The following is a 16,997-nucleotide window of genomic DNA, read 5'->3' on the forward strand; positions in this document are numbered from 1 at the left end:
CCACAGCGGAGAGAGGGAGGAAGGGGAGGGAAAGCAAGAGTGAGAGAGGCGAGGTGGGAGGGAAAGAGAGAGAGAGAGGAGAGGAGGAGAGATGAGTAGGTAGGGCTAAGCATAGGGATTGAGAGATAGAGAGAAAGACAGAGGTAAGGAACAAGTAAGAGGAGAGCAGCAGTTCTCCAAGCAAGATGCATGGAACTACATCCTGGAGCAACTGAATTCCCTACCCCTCCTGACAGATGAGGAAGCGCTCCGAGAAAGCATCACTCTGTGTAGCATGTGCTTTATCACTCCACCTGGCATGGCTCCACACAAACTGGGAAAAATATGGGCTACCAGGTCACTAATTCTTATGGCAGCACCGAGAGGTAAATGCTTCAGGTTTTGGCACAGTAACAAAGATACAACCGGTGCATGTGCTAACTAAGTAGAATGCATGCTTTTCACAGATCCATAATTTGTTAGAATCCAACAAACTTTTTAAAAACAAAGCAAGTAATTTGCAGGTTGTGTTTATGTGAGCAATTGTATATGTCAGTATATAGTTAGCCTCAATTGATTCACAAGTATGCACATTATTCTACTGATTTGAAGAAAATTGCATTTCATTTTCATTTGACACATTGTGCATAAAAGATGCATGCTGTATTTTATGTACTTCCTCCAGTGGCCAACACATTAACGGACACATGTAATGCAAATCATCTTCATTACTGTATGTGTAAAGCGCATGTGTAATCGAAAGCCATCTAGCACATTATCCTCTTTCAGGGAATATGATGTGAGCATCATTCACAGCTTCTGGCTTGTGCTGAAAGCCGCCTCGTAGCTCAGAAAAAGGGCATGATTTCATTTCTGTTCTACATAAATGGAGTAGAGCCGATGTAGTTCACAAGTTTGGTGTGGGAGTACTGAAAATCTGCTCTGTGAACAACCACTCACAGTTGCTGTAGGAATCCATTAAACCAAAAGAACATTAGTCTAATTAGTTGTTATTGGGCTAAAGGATTTTCGACTAACAAATTACACCAGAGACAGCTTAAAAGACAAAACAGTTAAAAAGCCCATTAACTTTGACTGGGGATAAAACTTGCGGAGAGAATTATGAAGGATGCCTAATCGCTGTAAGGTCTCTGAACCAGAAAACATTAGTGACTATTAAATATGAAAATAATTAAAGCAACTTGATTATATTTGCTTAAGGGGTTATTGTAAAGTAGCTTATATGAACGCCAAGGAGATACTGATCACTAGATATTCACAGTAATAAATGTCTCAGGTGGAATGACAAGGAAAATAAATCTTACTCTCATGTCTCTTGTATCTACCAGCATCCAGAGTGTGCAACTACTGAGAATGGAGCTCCTGTTTTGTATAAACAAATATATACCACGCAATGCACAGCGAGCCCAAATCTACTGGCCACACTACCTCCTTCCCTCTGGAAACCTGTGACCTTGTTGTGATTTCTGTGTACCTCTGTCTATTTGCCTGGTCTCCTGGCCACCGTAGGAGGGATTGTGATTATTCTGTTGGAATACAAGGGGCCGCAGAGTCTGCAGGTGAACGAAACAAGTTGTGTTCTATCGGCGAGTAGAGAATGTCAGTCCTGACCTAAGGGAGATGCACTTCTGCTTGTAGTCCTGGAATAGACTGAAAAGAGTGGGCACTTACGAGGATGGGACATGGCACTGGCTCTGAACGATTTTGCAAGATCTGTTTGGCCAACACAAAAGGACAAAAGGCTAAAGACGAGCCTGAATACAACACAGCTTTCGTGTCAGGACCACGTCGCTATTACAATGCACAACCCCTTCCCACGCTCTGAGAAGGGAGAACAGAGAGCGTCTCCATCTCCCACACCCTCCCACAAAAATCTGAGGATGCGATGGAGTGAGTTATGACCTGTTTGGATGGTGTTTAATCAACCCCACCGAGAGGAAACTGGGGTGTCCTCCCTTGTTTGGTCTGTGCCATGCTGGGTCCGAGGACAGCCTTAGCTGGTACACTGGTTTGATTTTAGCTCATTTCAAATCACTTCTTTCATAAAAAACAAAATCAACAACTCACAAAGCCCACAACGGAGTAGGTGCAAAACGGAAAGTGCCGAGTGGCCAAAGGACACTGCTGAGAATAAAAGGCATTGGAGCATGTTTAGCGCCCATGAAATCCTGCCAACATATCAGCGCTTTGGTCGCAACTGCTACACAAGCTTCGAACGAGGACAGTGAACACAAGGGAGGGGTGAGTTTCGTTAGTCTATGCACAATTTTTATGTTCATGTAAAGCATAGATCCAATTGATTCATCCTTTTAAGGTTCCTACTTAATTTTGAGCTCTTCCATTTACCTTCAAGAATGTGTCAAAATTCACTTCACGTAGTAATTAAGAAATGAACCAGTTCTGGCGTTAGGATGTACCAGGCCATGCAAATGATTCTACAACAACTTTCTTGTAAAAGCTACTTTTGTCCCTTTAATTGACATGTTAAACAATAGTCATATGTGTTTTATTTTGTGTAGGAGAATGCATACCCCTCCTGTGCTGGGATTTCAAGCCATCATGAGCAACATCACTGTCCTCGATAACGTTGAACCCCTTGACTTCGATATGGACTTGGACGTTCCTTACCCTGTAAGCTTCCAGGTGTCTTTGACAGGGTTCCTCATGCTAGAGATCGTGCTGGGTCTTAGCAGCAACCTGACTGTGTTGGCTCTCTATTGCATGAAGTCTAACCTGGTGAGCTCCGTCAGCAACATTGTAACCATGAACCTGCATGTGTTGGACGTGCTGGTGTGCGTGGGATGCATCCCACTGACAATTGTTGTGGTGCTGTTGCCACTAGAGGGCAATAGTCCACTAATTTGCTGCTTCCATGAGGCTTGTGTATCCTTTGCTAGTGTGGCTACTGCTGCCAATGTCCTGGCTATCACTCTAGACCGCTACGACATCTCAGTACGGCCCGCAAATCGAGTTCTAACAATGGGAAGAGCAGTGGCCCTATTGGGATCCATTTGGGTGCTATCCTTCCTTAGCTTTCTGGTGCCCTTCATAGAAGAAGGTTTCTTCAGCCAGGCTGGTAATGAAAGGAATCAAACACAAGGTGAAGAACCTTCAAACCAATACTTCACTGAACTGGGCCTCTACTATCACTTGCTGGCACAGATCCCAATCTTCTTCTTTACCGCCGTGGTGATGTTGGTTACCTACTACAAGATTCTACAGGCGCTTAACATCCGCATTGGTACTCGTTTCCATGCAGTGCCCAAGAAGCAAAGAAAGAAAAAGACCATCTCCATGACTTCCACCCAGCCAGAGTCCACTGATGCCTCGCAGAGCAGTGCCAGCCGCAATCCACCTTTGGCCATGCGTACCTCGGTGTCCGTGATCATCGCCCTTCGTAGGGCAGTCAAACGGCACAGGGAACGCCGTGAGCGACAAAAGAGGGTTTTCCGCATGTCCCTTTTAATCATCTCCACCTTCCTGCTTTGCTGGACACCCATCTCCGTGCTCAACACAGTCATCTTAAGTGCTGGGCCGAGCAACTTCACTGTGCGCCTCAGACTGGGCTTCCTGGTCATGGCCTACGGAACTACCATTTTTCACCCGCTGCTCTACGCCTTCACCCGGCAGAAATTTCAGAAGGTTCTCAAGAGCAAAATGAAGAAGCGAGTCGTATCAGTTGTGGAGGCTGACCCTATGCCTAATAACGTGGTCATCCACAACTCATGGATTGACCCAAAAAGGAACAAAAAGGTGACTTTTGAGGAGACGGAGGTCAGGCAAAAATGTCTCTCATCGGAGGATGTGGAATGAGCTACTGAGACAATGTAAAGCAAATATCCTTATCAGGTACAAAAGCATTAAAAAGGAAAACCACTAATCCAAAGCAGTAATGAACTTGAAGTGTATTAATTGTACAGTACCGTAAGCTGAATAATTTATGACTATTTATTGTGATGGAGAGTAGGTGTCATAGACGTGTAAATACTGCATGTGCTTAGTTGAAGTAGTCATGGACTACTCCGTACATACCAGAGTAAAGTATAAACCACAAATGTACAGACATAGATACTGATGCTCTTGGTTTTGTTTATTTGTATTAAATGCCCCAAAACAGCTGAAGGGCTCTTTTGTTATCAAGATGAAACCCTACTAAGAATTGAACACAGGACCACATTACAGAAGTAAAGATTGGTTAAATGTCTTTGTTTTCCTTTATGAGTTTTAATATAAGATCACCGCTGTTTAGAATTCAAGCTATGGGTCTCATTAAGTGGATATCCACTAGTTGCACTTTGCCCCCAGATCAGAGAGTACAGAACAGCTATATTACAACTCAGGTCAACATGGGTGGACTTGCCAAGTAAAAACATGGACTGCTTCCTTTCAAAATCACCCCCCAAGCCAACTGGAATGAAAATAATCCCTTTTTATAGGGACGTGGGTATGGAGCATATTGTCCAATAAAGGTGCTGGGGTTTGAAGTGGCTGGCAAGTGCCAATGAGAGGGTGTTGATACTAAATACTTGACCTTGTGAGACCCATTAAACTGATGGTGTTTGATTGTGAAGGCTGAATTAGAGGGTGATAATTGTCTCTTTTGGCAGGCTATGAAAAATAAATCACCCCTTGTATTCGAACAACGGAAGATCAAATACTGATTAGAGTCATGCGACTGCATGCACTGTTTAAAAACAGGTTGACTCCCAATTGAGTTACCATGCTCAAATTCATGAACAGACGTGAGTAGTGTTGGTTGGCAACTAGCTATCAAGTGTGTTTACAATGAAGTTAAGATAAATGAACAGCATTTTAGGGATAGTGTTGATTTCCACAAAAACATTTTGACCCTCCATTATTTACATTTATGCATTTTGGCAGACGCTTTTATCCAAAGCGACTTACAGTGCACTTATTACAGGGACAATCCCCCTGGAGCAACTTGGAGTTAAGGGCCTTGCTCAAGGGCCCAACAGTGGCATCTTGGTGGTGCTGGGGCTTGAACCCCCGACCTTCTGGTCAGTAACCCTGAGCCTCAACCACTGAGCCACCACTGAACCATATTATTTATAATAAATAAATAAAATCATGGTTTTGTGTATGTATGCTCAAAACAAATTTCCCTCATTGGGACAAATAAAGTATATATATGGTTAAACACAGTGGAAATGAATGGGGCCAGTTGCCAGTATAGCCACTGGACGTAAACATTACACATGTTAACATAATTGTAGTGTGATAAATTCGCTTAGAAACTATATCTGATTAAAGTTATATTCACTATTACAACTGATTGCAACTGTTGTCATGACAATGAAAATCTGTAATCTTGGTACATCTATAACTAAGGTTAGCAAGCGATTTTATGCCACAAATGCTGTTGATTGGGCCTAACTTGTATTGAACCCAAAACATTCCTTATAACAGTCATTGAAATTAAGCTTGTTCAAATTATAGCTTTTAAAGCAACTGGTAAAAGGCTCCATTTGGTATGATGTTGCCGTAGTAAGACAGACATAATGTTTGTGATGTCATGCGACCAGATAATGCAAGTGAGATCACTTGAGAGCATCCAAGGTCTGTCAATAGAGGCGGAAATATCTCTTAAGGTGCGTACACACTGCCAGCGACATCGCGCGACAGCGACTCAATACCATTCATTTTCAATGCGAGCACAGCGACTTCCGGCGACACGAGCTGTCGCGACCGTTGGCGCTAGATGTGGGCGTGTCCAGCGTCGCGACAAAGTTGAGAAAAGTTCAACTTTGGAGCGACAGCCAATAGGAGAGAAGACGGGAGAGCTCACGTGATCCTTCTCTCTCTCTCAGCTCCTGCAGTAACGGAAAGATGGATGAAAGGCTAATTCTTGCTGTTAGAAATTTTCCAGTGCTCTATGATATGTCTCTTCCCACGCATAAGGACATTTTTAAGAAAAATACTGCGTGGAAAGGTGTATCTGAGATCATGAGGATTTTATGGACCCAGACAGACCGGCATTTGCATTTTCAGCCAGCAGATAAACAGCGCAAACAGCACGCCTTGTTTCTCATTCATCTTTGATATAAAGCATTTTATGTACTGATTCCATTTATATTTAGTCTTTTCCCTCCAAAATGTTTGTTTTTAGTGGCAAGAAAAGAGATTCGCTGTCAACAGCAATGGAATGGCATCCGTGAATGTCATTTATAAACGTTACTAGGCAACCAGTAGTGGGAACGCCCACTAGCGACTTCACCGCCAGCCACTGGCGACCTGCAGCGACAAAAGGCAGTGTGTACGCACCTTTAGGGTAACTACGTGGCTACATGGGCTACCGTGGATGCTCTACCTTAGAGCCCATAATATGTGATTGAATATAATTGATTAATTAAAAAAAAACTGCTTTTTCAAACTCTAAAAGATTTTCACGCACCAAATCTTTCCGTTCATTTCAAGCGCTTGCTCAAAAGGCAAAAGACAAATTATATGCACTGGTATTGGCAGTTATCCAAAGCGCAGCTCAGTTGGGTACGCTTTAAACTTGATTGAAAAACCATCAGACAGTCTATTACTGGTTACAGCGGTCTCTTGTCAACAGGAGCTACATAACACTAATGTTCAGCTTATATCATCAAGTGACTTTAAAATGCTACGTTCTTGAGTTTATCTATAGATAAAGGGCCAGAAATCCAGGTCAGTTGATCCATAATTAGAGCTTACACACCGTGCAGAACAATAGCAAGTGGGCGTTGTGGAGTGTATGAGTGATGCATGTCTTTTATGGAGTAACGGCTCTCTCAAAATAGTAAGTTACATTGGTAAAACCCACACGAGAACCAGAAACCCAAAATGCAGAAGCTAATGTTCAGCTTAAAATTGCTTTAAGCAAATGGTATCCTCATATGCAACGAGCTCCTCAATGGGGGTCTCGGTAGCTCAGCGAGTAAAGACGCTGTCTACCACCCCTGAAGTCGCAAGTTTGAATCCAGGGCGTGCTGAGTGACTTCAGCCAGGTCTCCTAAGCAACCAAATTGGTCCGGTTGCTAGGGAGGGTAGAGTCACATGGGGTAACCTCATCGTGGTTGCTATAATGTGGTTCTCAATCTCGGTGGGGCGCGTGGTGACCACGGAGAATAGCGTGAAGCCTCCACACGCAACAAGTCTCCACGTTAACACGCTCAAAGCCACGTGATAAGATGCGCAGATTGACGGTCTCAGACGAGGAGGCAACTGAGATTTGTCCTCTGCCACCCCAACTGAGGCGAGTCACAACGCCACCATGAGGACTTAGAGCGCATTGGGAATTGTCAACGCTGAAGTAAACGAACAACATGCCCATCTCAATCACTCAGTCGGTCCATGTTCCAGGTCATCCAGTTTGTTTATGAATAAGAAGTTTCACAAGTGCCTCTTCTCATCTGCCTCAGTTAGACCGTGATTGCCAATCACACAATTGGCTGCTGCTTTAATCAATCATGAGGGTGTAAGCACCCTTAACCATTGATGTTTCACAATGCACCGCTGCCAGCAGTGACAAACCAATACGAATGTGTGTATCTGACTCCTATTCAGAGTCCCGATTGTTACCATGTTTTTGTACATGTAACAAAAATCTTGCTAGGAACGCAGTCAAACCGTTTTATTATACTGAAATATTTTCCATGCCATTTGGGTATTTTTCACAATTTTCCATGACTGAAAAACATTGCAAAATTCCAGGTTTTCCAGGACACCCTGCATGTATTCATGAATGGAGGCTTTAATGTTTTTGCTGTAGACAAGCTGTGTTAACGCATCTAGGAGGACTGTGTAAAAAACTCTCATTGAAAGTGGTGGGTCCCCTGCCATTGAAAAGGGCTGCCAGTACCATTGCTGAATTTTAGGGGCCTGAAAACAAGTGTAATGTTAGCGGCAATACAAAGAACTGTTTCAGACTCAATTAATAGCACTTTGTTTGTTGTTGTTAAGTGTCTGCCTGGTATTGCTATTACAGATACAGGGCTCTAGTTTCATAAGCACGCACAGCGCAGCGCTTCATGCACTACATCTTATCCAATTTTGATGAGCGGTAATTCCAAGCACAATTATTGTGCTAGAGCAAAGCGCAAGTGGGCAGGAGTGTTTGCGCTATCTCTGGGTGCATGCACGCAAACAGTGGGTGTATTGTATGTTAACGAAGTGGCACAAAGACGTTTGAGAAGCACGTCTGTTTTCAGTGTAAATTCAGCTCCTACATTTGCCACTTGGAGATTCCACCAGCAGGTTGTATTTAAGTTCATGTCCAAACTCTGAAAATATAGGTGGAACATCAAATTAAGTCCCTGACAATCGCCGTTTTATGAAACAAAAATGTATATGATTTGTGTTAAACTATCTGTAGGTCATGGTTTATTTTTCAATTATTATTATTATTATGTTTATATTTGCAATTGTATGTATTAATTATTTGTATTGGTATTTGTTCACCTGTTGTCGTAGAGTGATTTTTTGTCAATGCAAAAGGTGCCGGTTGAAGAAGTTAGATTGGAAGTTGATTTTTTTGGACCACTTAATTATTTTGATTATATTTAAAATTTCGTTTAAGTTTAGAAATGTTTTAGTTGTAATTTTTGCTGTTTTAATAAACAAATAACATTTTTAAAGATCAACATCGACCGGTAGACGTGATGTGCGTGCTGATACAATTACTATAAATACTAGCCATGATTTGTGTGTCAGTAGATGAAAATGATTAATAATACATTCATTCTCTATAATTTAATGGAGCGTACATCCAAATCCTGAACCAAATTTTAATGCGTACAAAAGGAGCGTGTCACAGTCAAATAAATATGCCTGACATTCAACAATTATGTAGTTAAAGCACAAAAGAACAAGTCCATATTTCGATTCTTCTAATTCATAGCATTCAGTCCATTTACACTACCAACTTCTTATAAACGTGCTATCTTTGTTTATTTTGGGAATGGACTATATAACAGGACGCAGAAGCTGCAATAACCAGACCTACTACTAGTGGTGGTGGTGGTGTAGTGGTCTAAGCACCATAACTGGTAATCTGGTAATCAGAAGGTCGCTGGTTCGAGCCCCACAGCCACCACCATTGTGTCCTTGAGTAAGACACTTAACTCCAGGTTGCTCCGGGGGGATTGTCCCTGTAATAAGGGCTCTGTAAGTTGCTTTGGATAAAAGCGTCTGCCAAATGCATAAATGTAAATGTACTACATAAATTGCACTTGCATTTAATTTAGCATTTAATTAGCATGTGCTAATTAGCACTTTGCATGCACAATTTCTCTAAACCCACTTGCGCCTAGACTTCATGAAAAAAAAAAAACTTCATGACCATGCCCGTTGACTTTGCACATACTACTTATGGCATAGCGCTGTGCTCATGGGGAGACAGAATTCCCTTCAAATGTCTGCGCAATTTGGGTAAATTGGTATAAACATATCTACTTCAAATGACTTGCTCACTCAACAAGGTCCTCTTCAGACTGTAGCTAGTGTACGCTTATGCTCACTATAGCACCCCTTGTGGCAACGCTGAGATTGCAATGCATAAAGACGTAGTCTGACACCTCTTGGAATAAATCAACGCACAAAATAGAGCATGTGTGGCTAGAAGTGACTGCATAATGTACATGTCCTTGCAGAGCTTTTTTATACAACACCAACCATAATCTTAATGCTTTTAGAGAAGATTATTAATCCTTGAGCAGCACCCAAGAGCCAAACGTACCCCCCAACTGGCCTGCATATCTGCAGCCTGTAATTAAGACTGAATCAAGCCACAAAGAGGATTTTATCACTCGTGCGCCTTTAATCGCAGGTTAACTGGAGCGTCCTTAATTTCCACAGCCTGCTTTCATTCACCCCTTCCATTCCTCTTATCTCTCAATATTCCTGCTACACTGCTCTCGACATCCACGTCACTCATAATGTCCCAGAGGAAAGCGCCACTAAGTCTAAAGTCCTATGATTGGCATGCCATCCCCGTTTGACAGACAGGTGCAGTTCAGGTGATGCGGACAACAAACAGATTGAAATTCCCCAGTGTGAACCACTGCATGTTGGGTTTCAGCGTCAAGTCAGCGATTCTAAAAGCCATCCAATCTGTCATTTTATCATACATTTGGCTCCTCGTCAAATAGACTGAATACAGTTTTAAAGTGTTCTTAATATACAAGAGTATTTTAATATATAATGCAACAAGACCTCTTATGCGAGCACATTTATTCACATATCGATGAATCTCACACACACACAAAAAAAAATGTCCAGGTCATATTTTTACCCCAAAATTAAAAGAAAAACCCAACAAAAACGAATTCTATTTTGCATGAAGTAATTACTCATTTCACTGTACTAATACAGTATAAAAATACTTATTTAAACCAACATAAGCAAATCAGCAATCTTTCGATTTTGGGGTGAAATATGAACTTGACAGGTTTCATGAGATTCACTCGTTTTTATTCGGTACAGGTAAAATCTATAATAAAATACAAGTTCCCGAGGTAGCTGGTGTTTTGCCATTTACGAGCAACTGAAAATCATGCTGGATGTTATGCACCCTTCTTAATCGGTCTTGGTGGAATATTTCAATTTCAAAGAGGTAAATTTACTCACATGAGAGATCTTGGTAAATACTAAATGGTCTGCACTTTTTCCAACATCAGAGGTTACCAAAGTGCTTTAAACTGTGTCTCATTAACCCATTCACACACACTCACACACCAATGACGGCAGAGCTGCTATGTAAGGTGCTAGCCAGCCATTGGGAGCAACTTGGGGTTCAGTGTCTTGCCCAAGGACACTTCGGCATGTGGAGTCATGTATCGAACCGCTGACCCTGCGATTAGCAGCCGACCTGCTTTACCACCTGAGCCACAGCCGCTCCTACGCGTCTTGTTCTTTATTAAAACGCCACTGAGTTCCATTTGATTTATTCGCCTTTCCTACTTATCTCTATTCAACCCTATCATTTCCTTTTCCCCATATACTTTTCGTGTTGCAGGGAGCAGCTCTTCATTCCTGCTCATGACATTTATCTGACTTTGATTTCCACTCTTCGATAACAGCATCTTCCTTCTGCCGTTCATGATGTGACTCCCCTCCAATCATCTCATTATGGTCAACAGCACTCACTCGTGTCCTCCGCCTTTCAAAACTCCTTCACCTTCCTCAATCTTCCTTTTAGCCATTTACATTATACACACCATCACCCAATCTCCTACATCTCAGCATCAATTAATGTGTCACTCCATACATTGCATCCTGCGCTGACACCAGCCAGTTCAGTAGCTGCAGAATGGGTCACAAATCGCATTAGGAATTCTGTATTTACTGTGTTAGGATGTAATTCAAGGCTGTTTCAAGCACGTGTTCTGTATACTGTGTAAAGAGAAGCAAGAAAATCTAACAAAACCAAGAAAATAAACTCTTTTGCAGGGGGCAGTAAGCAAAACTCCAGCTGTATAGACAACGCGCAGCTTATACAAAGAACAAACCACACTCAGGATTGCTTGACACTTGCAACAGCACAAGATGATGAGAACAACACATTGAAGAATTCAATTGCAAATTGGATTGCTGTGGACTGTATGCCAATGAAAGGCTTATTTGTTTAATTATATGGAAATAAATATATTGCCTTCTAAAGCCTAACTTTTTCTCCCAATTTGGAATGCACAATTCCCACTACTTAGTAGGTCCTCGTGGTGGCACGGTTACTCACCTCAATCCGGGTGGCGGAGGACGAGTCTCAGTTGCCTCGGCTTCTGGGACTCAATCCGCGCATCTTATCATGTGACTCTTTTGCATGACACCGCGGAGACTCGCAGCATGTGGAGGCTCATGCTACTCTCCACGAATCATGCACAACTCACCACACGCCCCAGTGAGAGCGAGAACCACTAATCACCACCACGAGGAGGTTACCCCATGTGACTCTACCCTCCCTAGCAACCGGGCCAATTTGGTTGCTTAGGAGACCTGACTGGAGTCACTCAGCACACTCTAAAGCCACTTTTTGTCCTATCAATGCTTTTCTAATCTGCCACAATAATGTAATGCATTTTAATTATCGGAATTATTATTTTTATAATATATATTATATTTTTTGAATTATTTGATCATTATATATTGAATTATTTTCAATTATTGCTTTCTCAGCAAATATTTATACATGTGATCAATTGTGATTAATTCTAATAATTTATTGCCATATCAAGTAATAAATTAAACTATTTTAATCAATTGACAACCCTAGTCTCTACCCATTTGTTTAAATAAAATTCAAAACATACACCTAATACAATACCACTAACGCAATGACACACAGCATCTGCTTTGTAAAGAAATCACAATGGATTTTCTTATTTTTTATTTTTGCTTGTGAACACATTGTTTTTGCCTTATCTTGTCCTCTCAGCTCCATCTTTTGGATGTCTCACTGTCAATTTTGGAAGCTCTCTATTTTGTGCTCACTATGTAGAACACTAGCTTTTTAATGCCCTACATGGTTTAAATTAATGCATTGAATTTAAATGCATACAAAGTTATATGTTTGTCCAGCGGGGTACAAAATGAATTAGCCACAGTGGCTGGTGAATGCCCAATTTTTTACCAGCCACTTTTTTTCCTATTCAAATAAATAGTGGAAAAAAGATACCAGTATACTTACTGTATATAGGCCATGCATGTCAGACTCTGGATTTAATGCCAAATATACTCAGAGCACCTCCCAAGATGGTCTGAGATTATTTGCAGTGCTCACATATATGTCTGTTTTCAGAGCACAGACACAGAGGAGAGAGAAATACTTAATATGTGCACTCTGTGAGATGTGCTCATCAAACAGCCAATCAGACACACAGATTGACGGCTTTTCTTTCGTTTGATCTTCAAAATATAAGCCTAATCAAATGTGTGTATATAATATAATCATCATTAGTAGCACAACCTCTGATGGAACATGCATTCCCTTCCATGCAGTGGCATTTTGCATAACCGCAATAGAAACGATACTCAAATTTCCACCAGTTGAAACATTTCCACCACTAGCCTATGTTCATTTAACTGGTACAGAGCCCACCCCAAGTTCCAACTCTAAATGTGAACCGGACAATACATATTTTAAGCCATAGTAAAATTGCTGATATGTGCAAACCAGTAAACGGACATCAATTGGATTCAATAGTAATGCAGCAAGTTATGACATTGTTTGGTAACCGTTAACAGATTAGCTCTGCTTCATGTTGTGCCAAACAAATATCCCTTAATAACAAGTTCATCTTGACTTGCTTGCTCTGTATTGCTCCATGTTTCTCAAGTATTTATAATGTTAAGAAGTCCTGCCCACTGATAGTGGCACAAATACATCTACCACAGGATAAATGGTATGGCAAAACATCAAGCACTTGACAAACTTATACAGTTGCATAGCATACACCGCCCATCCAACCAGCCCTACATTGGCACATAATGCAGTTATGACAAATGGTAAACCGGAAAGCATTTTGCCCATTAAAACATAAAAAAATCCATTATCATTTACTGATTGCCTAGTTTACAATCCAATAACATGATGCTATCAGTGGTTCCATAAACTCTGGAGTCCAACTGCACCTCTTCTCGGTTTCATATAACAGCGTCTGAGGACAGTGTGCACTAGACTTCAAAACAAAGAGAGACATTTAATTGCTTCGACGGTTTTAAAGCTGCATTCTCCTTCATCTGGAAGACAAATGTGATCAGGCAAGAACCATCAAATATTCTGTCAAAACCTAGAGGCAGCCCAAAAGCTTTCCTGCCGTTCTACATACAGCAGTGTTTGGTTGTGGCAGCATGTAGACGATTCTGACACATTCACGGTTGCCTAATGGAAAAATGTGTTGGACAGTTTTCACACTGAATGCCAATGAGCGAAGAGAGGTGCACACACAGGTAATGACACCAAATCAGATTCGAGCGGTTAATGTTATGCCTTAAAAGGTGGCGGGGCAGGCATTAAAGCCGAGCATTTCGTGAAAAGGAAAGGTGCTCTTAGTGCAATCTAATTGTCTTGTCTTTGACGTTGACACTAATGCAGAGATGTCTCTGTAATCCATTAGCTGTGTGAGGCAAACCCAAACATGACTCTCACTTTGACAAGATAAATAATTCAATGGATGTGGAAAACATTTTACTGAATCTTAACGTGTCAAAAGAACTATAGGCCTACAGATCTTTTCCAAAACCGAGTGTGCTGCCTTGTGCTCTACTGCTGAGGCTTCTAGTCATGTCTGCAGTTATCCAAGTTTGAACACTCAGTTTTCAGTTTCCTAATGGCACCGTTTTACAAACTATGCGGTAATGGAGAGCGTTTTTGAAAGTCCACGTTGTCGGTGGAGGAAAACGCCATTCCACGTAGCAAAAACAAGCTTGGTGTGGACGTTACCAAGGCAGCATCCTAAATAGCAGCTCATTAGCACAGCAGAGCACTGTTAACTACCAAAAGCAGCAACTCTCACATAAAATGCACGGGAGATTGCACTCAGAATTAATTTCAATCCATTTTGATGTTAGCATGTTGCTAAGCTAACTAGACGATATTCTAATTAGCATAAAAACACAAAAAGCTGGGATGAAACACTTTTTTGATACACGACAACATGAAATACCATTCACTACCCATTTCACTTCTGTAATGTGACATTACACAATGATCACTGTAATGGTGCGTTCACATACAATGTGAAGCGAGCATTTCGCGTGGCGCGATTACATGCAAAGTCAATGCAATGTGGACTTGAACACATGAAATCCCTTCATACGCGTATAAATCCGCATGACGCATTGTCGCGAAAGCCTATCAGCATTGCGATTGTACGGATGTCACTGACATACTGACATAGTAGCAGAAGAAATCTGTAAAAATGTATTACAAATGTTTTTGTAGGAACTGGAATTGTATACGTCATACATGTACAGAGACCGAACAAAAAAAAGACGTGGCTTGGAGTAAAGTCAGCGAGGAAGTTGGACTACCTGGTAAGTTCTGAAAATATGCGCGTCTACTTGATTCCAGCTATTGGTTGTGCTTTACTATGAACCCAAGTCATAGAAGCCCCTCCTCCTGTCCTTTTCCGGAAGAGAAGGGGGAAAACTTGCGGGTTCGCGATAGTCGCGCAAACGCAAGTTTAAACATCCATCCATCCATTTTCAACCGCTTATCCAAAGTCGGGTCGCGGGGGCAGCTAATCCAGCAGGGGGCCCCAAACTTCCCTATCCCGAGCCACATTAACCAGCACTGACTGGGGGACCCCGAGGCGTTCCCAGGCCAGTGTGGAGATGTAATCTCTCCACCTAGTCCTGGGTCTTCCCCGAGGCCTCCTCCTAGCTGGACGTGCCTGAAACACCACCCTAGGGAGGCGGCCAGGGGGCATCCTTACCAGATGCCCAAACCACCTCAACTGACGCAAAGGAGCAGCGGCTCTACTCCGAGCTCCTCACGGATGACTGAGCTCCTCACCCTATCTCTAAGGGAGAAGCCCGCCACCCTTCTGAGGAAGCCCATTTTGGCCGCTTGTACTCGCGACCTAGTTCTTTCGGTCATGACCCAGCCTTCATGACCATAGGTGAGGGTAGGAACAAAAATTGACCGGTAGATCGAGAGCTTTGCCTTCCGGCTCAGCTCTTTTCGTGACAACGGTGCGATAGAGCGAGTGCAATACCGCCCCCGCTGCCCCGATACTCCGGCCAACCTCCCGCTCCATTGTCCCCTCACTCGTGAACAAGACCCCGAGGTACTTAAACTCCTTCACTTGGGGCAATACCTCCTTCCCTACCCGGAGTACGTACTCAACCGGTTTCCTGCTGAGAACCACATTTACATTAAACACACATTTATAATCCAGCAGTCAAACTCGCGTGAACAATGCAAGGCGAAAATTGTATTTGCGTTGTATGTGAACGCACCATAAGACATTATAGATATCACAGTTTCAGAGGTGACATTATTAAATTTAGATAAATAGAGTGAATTGTGTTTTGTTTGAACTTTAATGAAATTTAAGTACATTTTGAAACAGCCCTTACATTGGTAGTACCCCTATTTTTGGAACAGAACAATATATATGTATGTGCGTCTACTGTAGGTGAGAATGAATAATTAGAAACAGACAGGAATACTTGGTGTTTCTGGTCACAGCTTATAAATATGCAATTGGTAAACATGAAAATCAGTATGCCTTCCATTTGCACAACGGGAAACTACCGCACGCCTACATTCATTTAGCTTTACTTGAAAACAATATGCAAATACAAAGCTTGGAAAAGTACCTCGCTGATATTCACTGGAATCTATCCTACAGGGCCTGTGACATAATAATGAAGACTTGTTTACTGTATTACTTACAGCTTGGGGGAAAAATAAAGAGCACAATGAATTTGCAATGTGCTGTTTATTGGTCCGTAAGACACCTGAGCAAATATAACACTGGGGTCACAGAGTATGGGTCGATATATATCGGATATTACAGCCATTAAAACTCAAAACCAAAAACAAGTTTTGTTTTTCAGATAACATTCACAACCGCATGAATTCCAGACAGTTGTTGGTGTGCTTATAAATTACAGGGCGACATTTAGTTCAGCACCCTTAAAGTCAACATGGAAGTGTATGCACTCTATTTTTTATGGAGTCAGAATAATGAGACATATATTTAAAATAAAAGTAAAGTGTTGCCAAATATACTACGTAAGAAAATGTAGGGGTGGGACATGATTGTATCAACTGGGAATTGATTGGAATGTGAAGAGTAACAGATGGTTGTAGCGGAGGGGTTGAGAAATAATAGGGCATTGTGATGTCACAAACGAGGAAGTTCTTACATTCTGACTTCAAAGACATGTTTTTCTTTGCAGTAACTTGTACTGAAGAATCTTCACAATAGGACCTGAAATATGTTTTGGGAAAGTAAATGGGGTGGATTTCCATTTTAAAGTTGACTTTAAGCTGTGTGAGATTGATA

General features: G+C 41.8%; 2 protein-coding genes across 3 annotated transcripts in view; one reads left to right on the forward strand and one right to left on the reverse strand.

The window, feature by feature from the left end:
* The window catches only part of LOC127639281 (conserved oligomeric Golgi complex subunit 5-like), a 107,426-nt gene that overhangs the window by 81,516 nt on the left and 8,913 nt on the right, over positions 1-16,997 (reverse strand). The gene's annotated exons all lie outside the window — the stretch shown is intronic.
* On the forward strand, positions 105-12,132 carry LOC127639285 (G-protein coupled receptor 22). 2 transcript variants are annotated; one of them, XM_052121215.1, is made up of 4 exons: positions 105-365; positions 1,329-2,241; positions 2,520-3,849; positions 11,434-12,132. In XM_052121215.1, the coding sequence occupies exon 3, from the start codon at positions 2,524-2,526 to the stop codon at positions 3,811-3,813; it is 1,290 nt and encodes a 429-aa protein (XP_051977175.1). In that variant the 5' UTR covers positions 105-365; positions 1,329-2,241; positions 2,520-2,523; the 3' UTR covers positions 3,814-3,849; positions 11,434-12,132. The 2 variants fall into 2 exon arrangements, with proteins under 2 accessions (XP_051977175.1, XP_051977174.1); XM_052121214.1 differs by lacking the exon at positions 11,434-12,132 and having other exon boundaries at positions 2,520-4,739.

The sequence above is a fragment of the Xyrauchen texanus genome, chromosome 47 (assembly GCF_025860055.1).
Source record: "Xyrauchen texanus isolate HMW12.3.18 chromosome 47, RBS_HiC_50CHRs, whole genome shotgun sequence".
NCBI classification, from domain to species: Eukaryota; Metazoa; Chordata; class Actinopteri; order Cypriniformes; family Catostomidae; genus Xyrauchen; species Xyrauchen texanus.

Excerpts from the sequence above, each read along its gene's own strand:
- LOC127639285 (XM_052121215.1), top strand. The coding sequence starts at position 2,524 with ATGCATACCCCTCCTGTGCTGGGATTTCAAGCCATCATGAGCAACATC.